The sequence below is a fragment of the Schistocerca serialis genome, chromosome 5 (genome assembly GCF_023864345.2).
Source record: "Schistocerca serialis cubense isolate TAMUIC-IGC-003099 chromosome 5, iqSchSeri2.2, whole genome shotgun sequence".
In the NCBI taxonomy this organism is placed as follows: domain Eukaryota; kingdom Metazoa; phylum Arthropoda; class Insecta; order Orthoptera; family Acrididae; genus Schistocerca; species Schistocerca serialis.
In genome coordinates this window covers 267,397,537-267,411,259 of record NC_064642.1, presented here as the reverse complement: position 1 = coordinate 267,411,259, position 13,723 = coordinate 267,397,537, and the positions used below count along the sequence as shown (strand labels likewise).

The 13,723-nt window shown below is 38.7% G+C and overlaps 1 protein-coding gene across 1 annotated transcript in view; it reads right to left on the bottom strand.

Moving 5' to 3' along the window:
- Positions 1 to 13,723, bottom strand: part of LOC126481893 (uncharacterized) — a 148,705-nt gene that overhangs the window by 30,471 nt on the left and 104,511 nt on the right. Inside the window, exons 6-7 of the mRNA XM_050105851.1 lie at positions 7,659 to 7,714; positions 7,426 to 7,610 (exon numbers count right to left, since the gene is read on the bottom strand). Of these exons, the coding sequence (XP_049961808.1) occupies positions 7,426 to 7,610; positions 7,659 to 7,714 (241 nt within the window). The remainder of the gene's footprint in view (positions 1 to 7,425; positions 7,611 to 7,658; positions 7,715 to 13,723) is intronic.

Sequence of the window (13,723 nt, the reverse complement as noted above, 5' to 3'; positions counted from 1 at the left end):
CCCAGCGTGATGGTATGGGGTGCCACTGGTTACACGTCCCGGTCACCTCTTGTTCTCACTGCCGGCACTTTGAACAGTGGAGGTTACATTTCCGATATGTTACGACCCGTGGCTCTATCCTTCATTCGATCCCTTCGAAACCCTACATTTCAGCAGGATAATGCAGGACCGCATGTTGCAGGTCCTGTACGGGCCTTTCTGGATACAAAAAATGTTCAACCGCTGCCCTGGCCAGCACATTCTCCAGATCTCTCACCAATTGAAAACGTCACGTCAATGGTGGCCGAGCAATTGGCTCGTCACAATACGCCAGTCACAAAGGGGAGATGCTCATGCTCGAACAGCCTGATTTGAGTGTTGATGATGAGTAAGGATTTCGTAACTTCAACCAACGGAAGTTGCAAATAGGCGTCCTTGAGATCGATCTTTGAGAAGAACATGCCCCATTGTTATTTGTCCATTAACTGTTCAGAGCGAAGGAGAGGGTACAAATCCACGACAGACTGTACGTTAACGGTGGACTTAATATCTGTGCAAAGGCTCGATGTGTTTTCTGATTGTGAGGAAGGGTGACGTCCATTAACTTGTGGAGATGGGCATGATAACCCCCAAATCCAGCATACATCCTGAAAGCTACGGAAGATGCGGTAGATCAGTCTTCTGTGATTCATACGGGCAGTGTGTCCACTGAAAGCAATCCTCTTCTTCCGAACGATGTATGTCATCGTTTCTAAACGTCAACAGAGTTCACTAATGTGCCGTCTCATGCAGGCACCATTTTCTTTGGTCGAGTCCTGGCCTTTTCTTAAGATGTGTCTTTCTCTTATTTACAGTTTCTCTATCAGATAATATAACGCCTCCAGTTCTATTGCCATGCAGTATTGTCATATGTTCGCATTAATTGATATCCATCTTTGATTATTTGATGTTTTATGTACATTGTTCTGATCTGAGATGGTAAGGGTTCTTACTCAGAGGATTTTAAACTTCCCTTTTTCTTCAGTCTAGTACTATGGGTAATGACTTGATGTTTGTAGTAATTTCAGTTTTCTCGAAAGAGATCTGAAGTCCCTGCCTTGCTGCTTGCATCTTCCGCTCACTGATTTGTTATGTAGCTATATTTAGAGAATCACAAAAAAATTGGCCTTCTGCAAAGACCATATTTCTATAGCCAAGTCGACTCTATTTTTATCTTTTTTACTCTCATTCTTTCTCGTCACATATAGGTCACGTTCTTATCCCTACAGTTGAAAAGTAGAATTGAGGGTCCACCTCCTTGCCTAATTCCCGATCTGATTTCAGAACCATTTGAGATCTCTCCCACAATCTTTGCTTTGTAGGTGGTGACCGCGGGAGTCTATCAGAAATAGCCCTTCTTTTGTTATCCAAGACAAATTCTTTGAAGATTAAGAGAAGAGTTATTCAGACAATTGATTTATAAGCTCCTTCTAAATCTACAAAGGTCATTAAAAATTTCTTGCTTCTGTATTTAAAATAACAGGAACTTATTTAAGGGTTATGATCTGTTTGGCACATGAATTTCCCTTCCTGAATCCTCTTTGGTATTCACCCTACTTGAATGGCAGACAAACTTTGTGCAGGACTGAGACTCAAACTTGGGTCCCGAGTTCGAGTCTCAGCCTAATGCACAGTTTAATCTGTGAGGGGATTTCTTATCGACATACCCTCTATGGCTAAACCATGTCTTTCCATTATCGTTTCTTCCAGAAATGCTAGTCTTGCAAATTTTGTAGAAGAACTTATTTTCAGTTTGGAAGGTAGGAGATGAGGTGGAAGTAAATCTGAGAGGATGAGACATGAGCTGTGCTCGGGAAGCTCAGTTGGTAGAGCACTTGCCCATGAAAAGCAAAGTGCTGAGTTTGAGTCTCAGTCTGGCACAAAGTTTTAATCTTCCAGGAAGTTTCAAACATGTATCTAAATGAAAATTTCAGAAGAGTTATTCCAAAATACAGGTTTCAAAATGAGAATATTAGAAAGAAGGTTTAAAATTGTGAGTTTCAGGCGCAGAATTTAACAATGTAGGTATCAAAATGGTGTTTTCGTGTATAAATTTCAAAATGTAGAGTTTCAAATTAAAATTTCCAAAATGAGGATTTCTAAACACTGATTTCAAAACACTGTTTATGATGGCAGTCAACAATTTTCATGCTTTATAAGTAGTTTCAAGACAACTGAACTCTAGAATATAGATTTGTTTTATAGCAATAAAATGCAGTATCTGGATGCTAAAAATTTGAAAGATTTCCTACATAAGAAACAAAGTACACAGATTGGCCATAGATCTTCTTAAAACTGACAACAAAGAAATAATATTATATGATAATGTAAAGGACAAATTTGTGAAAATGAAGGTGTCAAATAAACAAATTAGCTTGAAGCATAAAAAAAGTTTTTTCCACAATAAAAGAATATTTTTCAGATAAACAGAAAGATGTTATATTAAAAGTAAATTATTATGAAGATAAGTTTCAAAAAGAATCTGGTAATAACTACAATCTGAATAATAATGAGTGTGTTTTTAAATTAGAAGATATTCTTATAAAAATCGTCATATAAAAAAGAAATCTGTGACATTATTTAGAAGTTTAAAAGGCAATATAAAATTACAACTCTAAATTGCAAATTTAGATTGCAAGTATAAACTGCTAAGGATTTACACTCCTAGAGACACTTTATCTACACCTCAAAAAATGGTTCCTCAAAAGAATGTATTGACAACCTACGATATTTTGTTTTTCTTTTGTAACATTATGGAGGAAGTGAGAAATTTCTCTGCCAAAAATTATAGTGGCTCCTAAGAGAAGTCAGGAAGAATTTCCTTGATGTTTTGGAAGATATTTTCAATTTCTTTCTCACAATGTGTTTCTGGAGTCAGCCCAAACAAATAATTCTCTTCATGTCTTTCATGCAACATGTGGTGATGACAGAACTGTTGGTATGTTTCCCATTACAAACAAAATGACTTTAATGTGAAATTTTACATTCCCATTCTGTAGAGCTACCCCACATTAGTCAATTATAATATTCAGTTAGCGATATGTATTAACAATGAGAGTAAATCAACCTGAATATCCAGTACTCTAGCAGAGACTGAATAGCTGTGCTATATGGAGCTAGCAGTCAGAGCTGGCCAGTGCTGTTGTTGCTGGGCTACCGTATGTTCTTCATGTTTTACTGTCCCTGTTGATACATGTTAGTACAAAAAATACCACACAATACTAATATGGACTGGCTCTGTTGAGTGACCACATAAAATTCTGTTTTAGAAATCATTTTATTTGTAGCAGGAAACAGATGCTTTCTGTCTATGCAAGGTGTTTCATGAGAGATGTATTGAGTAGTATTTCTTTAACCTGACTCCTGCTACATATTACAAAAACAAAACTACAAATATCTTGCAAAACACATGAGAAAATATGCCTGAAGACTTTTAGTAGGGCCAATGTGCAGGATTCTGAAATAGTTTTATTGTTGATGAAGAAAATGATGCCTAATTTAAAGCAAATTATCTAGTAAGTTATTTAATTTATGAGAATACTAAACAGGAAGATATTATGAATAGTGGTGAAAAAGATAAAGAGCTTCACGAAAATTTCGCAGGGCTACCTGGAAGTTCCTTAAAAGGTAATGAGAATTGAGTGTCAGTGGTTTGTGTTCACTACCACTCTAACCTAAAATTTCAGAAGTTAAATGATATGTTTATGAATAAATTTTACCTCAATATTGTAAATAAAATGAATAATTTTAAAAGTAATTGTTTTTCCTCTGTTTAATTAAAATAATGTTTTAATAACAAATGATTTTCTATGGTTCTTATACTATCCTATTTGGTGCAGGGGGTGGGGGGGGGGGATTTTATCCTCCAAAATGTCTGAAGTCTTTCTAGATAAAATTTCTTAAAAGTGCTACATCCTCAAACTGTAGCTATATGATGATAAACTCAAGATTACAGAAATAAAAGGCACTGGTGCAGCAGCAATACTATCAGACTTACAACTAACTGCTCTATATTTCAGTAGACCAGTATTTTCTAAATCAATATTTATGTGATGTAAGACTATAGCTGAAAACCTGCTGGTAATGTCTATACACACATGAAAATGAAAATGCCACAAAACAAGTCAATACATCAGAATGTCAAAGGTGGAATCAGATTGTGGATCCTAAATTACAAACTGAAAATACAGTTGAAAATTAACAAATTTGTCAAAACACCCTAAGTGAATTCATATCCTATACCCAAAATTTAAAACTAATCAACTGAAAATAAGTCAGTAAATCAAATTATCAAGTATAAATTCAGATCATCTATGAAAAGCTACAGACTGATAATGCCTTTTGTAAACCCTATATTGAAACAATAAATGCTAATGCTAACATCAGCTCTAACACAGAGTATAGTCCTAAACACAATATAATGTAATCCTATGCTTAGGACTTGTGTTAACATTAGAGCTAGCATTTATCAACTTAATATTTGCATATGTTCATGTAACATATTGGTTGTAATCAATTTTAATGTAAGTTTTAACATTAGCATCAGTTTGTATCATTTTAATATTTGTTTGTGTTTTTGTAACATTATGGATAGCTTTATATTTATTACTAGTGTTAATGTTAGCATTAGTGTTTATTGTCAAAATAGCTGTTAATATTTGTGTAACATTATATTTAGCATTACTTTCAGTAGTTGTGTTAATGTTGGATTAGCATATAGGATATTAATGTTTGTTTGTGTTTTCAACTGCGTTTATGAACAACATATTCCATTTCTAATGTTGTCTGCAAGATCTGAATTAATCTTTGAAATTTTGATACATTCATTGGTTTTCAGTTGCATTTTCTGCTTGTGATTTAACATGCAGGATCTGATTTTAATTTTTATTTTCTGATAAATTCATTGACTTTCAATAATATTTCTGAGTTTCTAGTTTTCCAGTCTGGAGATAATTTCGTTCCTAAGATTCTCATAAACAGATCGATTTAAAGTGGTAGTTTCAGTTTCATATCTGTTCAAAGAAAACCTAATAATATTTCAGCAATAGACATACTAGATCTAAATATCAAATTATAAAGTGCTGATTCATTAAAAATAATATAGCATTTGATTACAAGATTGAAGGTGATGCTTTTCAGAGGATAATTTTTCTCCCAAACAGTGTACAGTAAGGAACACAGAAAGTCATTAAATATGAAAAAATTCTTACAAATACAGAGGGAACAAAATACCTTTCAAATATGTTCTTAAATAATTGAATATCATTCAAATTATTTACAACTTACAGGTAAAACTACTTCACAAACTGATTATTGAAAGCATTTAAATTCTCAACTTCAGAAGACATAATTTGTGAATACAAACCGTTTTCACTGATAAATAAGGCTGAAATGTATCTTAAGGGATTATGAGATAGCTTCTTTAAATTTTTATGAATTTTTTATCTTCTTCATCATGTTCACTCTAATCGCCTTTAAGTGTTATCATAATTTAAATGTTTTTCTAGATCTTGAACTTTAAACCAGTCATTTAATTTTTAATGAATAAAATATTTCAGAATTCTATAATTGTAGGAAAAGAAATTTCTTTCTCTCTTAATTTCATATAAGGAGCATAGAATGTAAGTTGTTATCAAAATATTTTTTTGGTTATAGAGATGAAACCAAATCACTAAATTATTCTACTGACTAAGTCTGTAAATGAATGAACTGTGGCTGAGTGAGCTTTTTAGCTCTTTAATAATTTGTACTTGCCATTTAAACTTGCATTTTTTCTTACATTGTAAACTTGTATGTAATGCAGCAGATTTCCTTTTTTATATTTGGATTTATAAAGGAATATCCTCTAATTTAAATCTTTATTCATTATTTCTCAACTTGTCGTTATTACCACACACTATTGGCAATTGACTATATAATGATGTGTTCAATCTATATCTTTCTTCTCTTCTGTATCTTCTTCTTCTCTCTGTTCTTCTTCTGTATCTTTTTCTTTACCTAAATAACATTTATCAATTGACTTCACAATGTTGTGATTACACTTCAATCTATTTTGGTTATTTAACACCATTATTTCTACAAATTTAGCACTTTCCCTACACTAAACTATTACTTTTACATCGCCATTTTTGAGAAAACTTACATCTTAGCATTGAATTACATTTATCTTGTCTAGAATATCATTTTACTTTTCCCTAGAACATGGGTAATGCATTTTATTGCTATAAAACAAATCTTTTATCTTAGATTTTTGTGGTTCTGAATCCATTTATAAGGCATAAAAATTTTTAACTAACATCAAAGATTGCATTATGAAGCAGGGTATTCGAGCCAAAATTTAGAAATTGTGATTTCATGATGAACATTTTGCAATTTGGTTTTGAAATTCTCATTTTGAAAATTTTATGCTGAAAGTATTATTTTGAACTCTGCATAATTGTGAATTCATCACATTTTGTAAAGTTCATGTTGAATCCTGTATTTTAAATTTTTCATTTTACAATGTGTTTATTTACATTCCCATTCATAATCACTGTCCTGAAATTTGCTTTTAGAAATAGGACTTTAGAAATGCTTAGTAAGAAATTTTCAGATATAAATCTGAATTTATAATCTAAATTTTGATACGTGTACTATGAAATGTGCATCTGTAAATCTGAATTTTCAAATTTGATTTCGAAACTTGCATTCTGAAATTTTTTATTTGAAATGTGCAGTTTTAGATTTCCTTTTTTAAATGCCCATTTTGATACTGGTATTTTGATAAATGAAATTTGGAATCTCCATTTGAAATCTAAATATTCTAATAGTAGTGTAAAAGTAGCATTTTTTGTCTACATTTTGTAAGCTATACTTTCAAACTTAGTGACTAAAAATATAATAATGAGCATATGGCATTGGTGGCCGGGAGACCCCTTATTGGGGTGGTTCGCCCGTCACTCCACAAGTTATTTATCGCCACTACGGTGGCTTGCGAGTGGATTTTAAGACAATTTCATTTTAAATTTGTACATTTCTGAATGTATGAGGACTGTCTTTTCAAAGATTTTGAATATAGGTGTATTTTTGAGTTCTGGAGGCTCCTTTCTTTGGGAAATGGAGATATTCTATGTTCACTGATGGCCCTGAAGTTTTTTTTATGAAACTAAGAAATTCGAGAATGAATCACAATTGAGTCATTAGCCCCTTTTTATATCTACTATTGCTCCTTACTCTGTGTTTTGGATCGATCAGTAATATCTTACAATAGCCTACTGGGTCTAGTCCTGCATATTGTTATCGTCTTTTATTAAGTTCAAACAAATTTGGTCTGCGTCAATGTACAACCCAAAGTAGGTCTGTTGAAGATAATATACGTATTACCATTTGTACTGTTGCTTTCGACATGTAGGTGAGAGGGCGACTGACCGGGCACGTAGTTGAAGAAGTATGGCGTGCAGCGGCAGAGGCGGAGGGCGCGCTGCAGGCGGCAGGAGCCACGGCAGGCGGCCTGCGAGTAGGCGGCGGCCAGCCAGCGGCGCGCGCGCTGATCGCCCGCCAGGTGGCAGCGGCGGCGGGGCGCCGGCAGTGCGGCCAGCGGGGCGCCGCCGCGGCTCAGCGACGCGCGCAGCCGCAGCAGCAGCACGCGGCCCGCCGCGCGCCGCAGCCAAAGGCCACGCCGCAACTCGGGCACCTCCGTCACCGGCTGCACCGACACCTGCCGGCACGGCGGCTCAGTTATGGAACTGTGACGAATTTTCTATGAGTAATAACGCTCATGTGGTGGGCACCAATAAAGTGTGTACACGGTTTTCCGCACAGAGGCAACGTTCATTGAAGTGACAAAAATCGTAGGATACATCCTAATATCATGTCGGACCTTCATTTCCCCAGCATAGTGGAGCAATTCTACGTTGCGTGGACTCCATAAATCGTTAGAAATCCCCTGGACAAATACCGAACCGTGCCACGTCTGTAGCCGTCCGTAATTGCGAAAGTGTTGCCGCTTCAGGATTCTGTGCACGAACTGACCTGTCGATAATGTCTCACAAATATTCGATGGAATTTATGTCAGGCTATCTCGGTGGTCAAATCAGTTGTTCGAATTGTCCAGAACGTACTTCAACCCGATCGCAAATAACTGTGACCCAGTGATATAACATGGTTGTTTAGCAACATGAAGTACTTATATGAGTGCACATACACTACTGGCCATTAAAATTGCTACACCACGAAGATGACGTGTTACAGAAGCGAAATTTAACCGACGGGGAGAAGATGCTGTGATATGCAAATGATTAGCTTTTCAGAGCATTCACACAAGGTTGGCGCCGGTGGCGACACCTACAACGTGCTGACATGAGGAAAGTTTCCAACCGATTACTCATACACAAACAGCAGTTGACTGGCGTTGCTTGGTGAAACGTTGTTGTGATGCTTCGTGTAAGGAGGGGAAATGCGTACCACCACGTAGCCTATCGTGATTGCGGTTTATCGTATAGCGACATTGCTGCTCGCGTTGGTCGAGATCCAATGACTGTTAGCAGAATATGGAATCGGTGGGCTCAGGAGGGTAATACCGAACGCCGTGCTGGATCCCAACAGCCTCGTATCACTAGCAGTCGAGATGACAGGCATCTTATCCGCATGGCTGTAACGGATCGTGCAGTCACGTCTCGATTCCTGAGTCAACAGATGGGGACGTTTTCAAGACAACAACCATCTGCACGAACAGTTGGACGACGTTTGCAGTAGCATGGACTATCAGCTCGGTGACCGTGGCTGCGGTTACCCTTGACGCTGCATCACAGACAGGAGCGCCTGCGATGGGGAACTCAACGACGAACCTGGGTGCACGAATGGCAAAACGTCATTTTTTTTGGATGAATCCAGATTCTGTTTACAGAATCATGATGGTGGTATCAGTCTTTGGCGACATTGCGGTGAACGCACATTGGAAGCGTGTATTCGTCATCGTCATAGTGGCGTATCACCCGGCGGGATGGTATGGGGTGCAATTGGTCACACGTCTCGGTCACCTCTTGTTCGCATTGACGGCACTTTGAACAGTGGACGTTACATTTCAGGTATGTTACCACCCGTGGCTCTACCCTTCGTTCGATCCCTGCGAAACCTTACATTTCAGCAGGATAATGCACTACCGCATGTTGCAGGTCCTGTATGGGCCTTTCTGGATACAGAAAATGTCCGACTGCTGCCCTGTCCAGCACATTCTCCAGATCTCTCACCAATTGAAAACGTCTGGTCAATGGCGGCCGAGCAACTGGCTCGTCACAATATGCCAGTCACTACTCTTGATGAACTGTGGTATCGTGTTGAAGCTGCATGCGCAGCTGTACCTGTATACGCCATCCAAGCTCTGTTTCACTCAAAGCCCAGGCGTATCAAGGCTGTTATTACTGCCAGGGGTGGTTGTTCTGGGTACTGATTTCTCAGGATCTATGCACCCAAATTGCGTGAAAATGTAATGACAGGTCAACTCTAGTGTAGTATATTTGTCCAATGAATACCCGTTTATCATCTGTATTTCTTCTTGGTCTAGCAATTTTAATGGCCAATAGTGTAATCTCCATGTAGCCGAACATAATCATTCCCAGTCAATTGCCGATTTAATTGGACCAGAAGACCCTGTCCGTTTCATGTAAACACAGTCCCACACCATTATGATGCCACCACCACCTAGCCCAACACATAACACAACACCTTTTTGAGGACTCCAGTCCATGGCTTCGTGGGGTCTGCTCCACGCTCAAACACTATCATCAGCTCTTACCAACTGAAATCGGGACTCATTTGATCAGGGCACGGTTTTCCAGGCATCTGGTGTCCAACCAACATGGTCACGAGCCCAGGAGAGACGCAGCAGGCGATGTGCTGTTAGCAAAGGCACTCGTGTCAGTCGTCTGCTGCCTTAACCCATTAACGCCAAAATTCGCTGACTACTCCTAACGGATACGTCCCACATTGATGTCTTCAGTTATTTGACGCAGTGTTGCGTGTCTGTTAGCACTGACAACTATTCGCAAACGCCGCTGCTCTCTGTCGTTAAGGGAAGACCGTCGGCCTCTTCAGTAGTTTCTTGTGAGGGGTAATACCTGAAATCTGGTATTCTCGGCACACTCTTGACACAGTGGATCTCGAAATATTGAATTCCGTAATGATTTACGAAGTGTAATGTCTCATGTGTCTAGCTACAACTACCATTCAGCGTTCTAAGTCTATTAATTCCTATTGTGCGGCCATAATCACGTTCACGTTAGAAGCCTTTTTACATGAATCACTTAAGTACAAATTACAGCTCCGGCAATGTGCTGTCTTTTTATACCTTGTGTACGCGATCCTACCACCATTTGCATATCCACATATCGCTATCCAATCACTTTTGACACCTCAGTGTATATTGACCCCCTACTTTTCTCAGATTCAGTTTGTCCGACCACATCACAGTGGTCACACGAGTATAAGACATGAAATGAAGAGTGGAAGGAAAGGCGACACAGGGACCACAAAGACCATAATCTACAGTCTATTGAACCCCAGGAGTGTGTTGTTTGCAGACTGGTCAAGCTGTAGGTGGAACTAAAGGTCCAACAGAAGGATGTGCTTTCGTTAAGGCCACTTCCCCAGTCACAGTATTGATGTTGGGAACTCTCCAACTTATTCCTGTGACCTATTGTTTTCGTGAGGACAGTATCACGACCCACAAATCTTTTTGTGAAACAGACTACGCAGACTTAAACAATTACTCCCTAGTATCAATCCTATCCTTTTAACAGATTGCATCCCGCACATACAATCACTGGGTGTCCCCACACAACGTACCACAGACTGTCTATCAGGAGACAGTACTGTAACTACATGTTTTACAATCTTTAGCTTCTGCTAGTCATAGAGTAATGAGAAAGTGGGTTTGAAACGTATGATCCTCTTTTATGCATCACCTACATATCTGTGTCTTTTGGAGATTATTTATTGTAACAGAAGCTATGGTTTTCTACCTACGTCGTAGTTCACTTCAAATGTTGCAGTGACAAGCTGCTTACTTTTTGCTTCTACTGATCGAAACTGGTAGCACCGAACATGAAAATAAACAACTGATGATCATCTAAAGTGAAGTATCATAACCAGAATGCTATGTAGAAAATTTTATTCCAGAATAAATTAGTGTATTTACAATATTCCTTACGATCATTCCTCAATAATCTAAAGGAACTGTGTTTGTTGGTCCTTACTTGGAGTGCTATTATCATTTGTTATCAGCTTTTGTGTGTTCTGTGTCTTCTCACAGTACAGAACATTTTTTTTTAAATTCCTCTCCTGTGTCAGCCTCTTTATCTCAGAGTAGCACTTACAATACGTCCTCAGTTATGTACTCTAATCTATGTTATCCCCTGCAGTTTTTACCTTCTACAGATCTCTGTAGTACCACGGAAGTTATTCCGTGATGTCTTATCAGATGCCCCAGCATCCTGTCGCTTCTTCCTGTCAGTGTTTTTCATATATTCCTTTCCTCCCCATTTATGTGGAGAACCGCCTCATTCCTTGTATTATCAGTCCACCTAATTTTTGGGATTCTTTTGTAACACCACATCTCAAATGCTTCGATTCTCTTCTAGTTTTCCCACAATCTGCGATTCACTACCATACAATGATGTACTCCAAACGTACATTTCTTTAATGATCAGGTATAATACATATACAGGGGGTACCACCGAACTCTGCTGCCTTATACATTTCTGAAAAGAAACTCATTGTGGAAAATGAAAATTGTCAGGGATGCACCTACGTCGGCGGCTCAAACAATGGGCAATGCACAATCCGTAAATTTTGACGAACAACACTTTCAACACATATGTTTTTTTAAATGGCACATGTGTGTTTTTTCCCACAGAAATGCAAATTAGAGGTACAACTATGACGGAAGAATTGGTTTCACTATTCTAAACCTCACACACTCTAAAATATTAGACTTTACAGGATGGGAACGGCTTCGCGGTTTGCGCTGTAATGCGCAGGGCAAGGGTTGCCTGCACTGTCCTGCAGACAACTGTAAACAGACCACCACCATTACGTACTTTTTACTTACCCTATTCAGTCTAATAGTGTCTCCTGCGGTACTGCTATCGGTGCCAAACAGGAAAATAAACTGCGACGCATTTCATGTACCTTTCTGACAGTGCTTCCACTGTTATGGTGTGGCTTGTGACATTTGTGGTCGTCTCGTCGCTATGTCTTAATTTACGGCGAACTCCACACAAATGCAACCACAGCTGCAGTAATGTATGCTGAACACTACGCAGATCAACTGCACCTTCGCTGGCCTCTGTGGCTGAGCGGTTCTAGGCGCTTCAATCCGGAACCACGCTGCTGCTACGGTCGCAGGTTCGAATCCTGCCTCGGGCATGGATGTGTGTGATGTCCTTAGGTTACTTATGTTTACGTAGTTCTAAGTCTAGGGGACTGATGACCTCAGATGTTAAGTCCTATAGTGCTTAGAGCCATTTGAACCATTTTGAACTGCGCCTTCACGTCATACCATTTCCAAAATCTGCACAAGTTTCATAGAAACAGGCAGCTGGGCACCCAGACAACGTCAACTTAATAACACAACAACTAACAATGGCAGTGAAATTGCTATTCTGGCTCAAAATCCTGAGGTGAGTATACGAAAAATTGCACGCGGTTGTAAAAAATGTCGTAGTAACGTGTGGAGAATTTTGATTAGGCATATTTTAATCCGTATCCACCAAGTAATGTACGGAAATGACGTTTAATCCCACAATGAATTCTGTCGTTTTGCACTTCAGCGTTTGCAAGTTCATCCTGACTTCGTATGCGATGCGTTGTTTACTAATGGAGCTTTCCACACAAACCATGGTCACGTGAATCTATGGAACATGGACTATTGGTCAGTGAAAAATCCCCGCTGGCTTCACACAGCATCTCGTCAAAGATAGTGGGGTCTCAATGTCTGGTGCGGCATCATTTATATCCGTATTGTAGATCTCTATTTTCATCAGGGACCATTAATTGGAAGGCGATATGCTGCATTTCTGCTAGACACTCTATCAACGTGGCTTCAGGGTGATGGAAGTCCCGCGCACTACGCACCTGTTTCGAGAGAAACAGGTCCAATGTGTGGTGTGCGTACTGTAAGACCTTCGGTACACACACCATCAGATTATTTGACTTATCGCTCTAACGAAGGATGCAATGTGTGGTGTGCGTACTGTAAGACCTTCGGTACACACACCATCAGATTATTTGACTCGTCGCTCTAACGAAGTAGGCGAGTGTCAGCAATATGTCTCGTGGTCTTATCGTGGCGTGTTTATCTTCTGCCGTTAGGTCAGACGATAGAAATGCCACTTGCGCGCTTAGAGTAGCAGATTGATGGTGACCAACTTTAAACAGAACTTGATTAATTTTCACACACACATTTATTAAAATAATAAATCATAGATATTACGTAACTTGATTCTGGATGCTGTTTACAATTGACAATCTGAAGATCCTTTGGTATTGGTACGTTAATCTTATTCTCACATATCTCTGATACTTGACGAAGTGTCTATTCATTTATCTTCATGGCTATGTACAGGAAAATGATAATCTTACTAGGTGCAGACTGAAACTTGACTATAGACTGGTACAGACAAATGCAGACTAATGCACACTAATACAGATTGGTACAGACTGACTAATC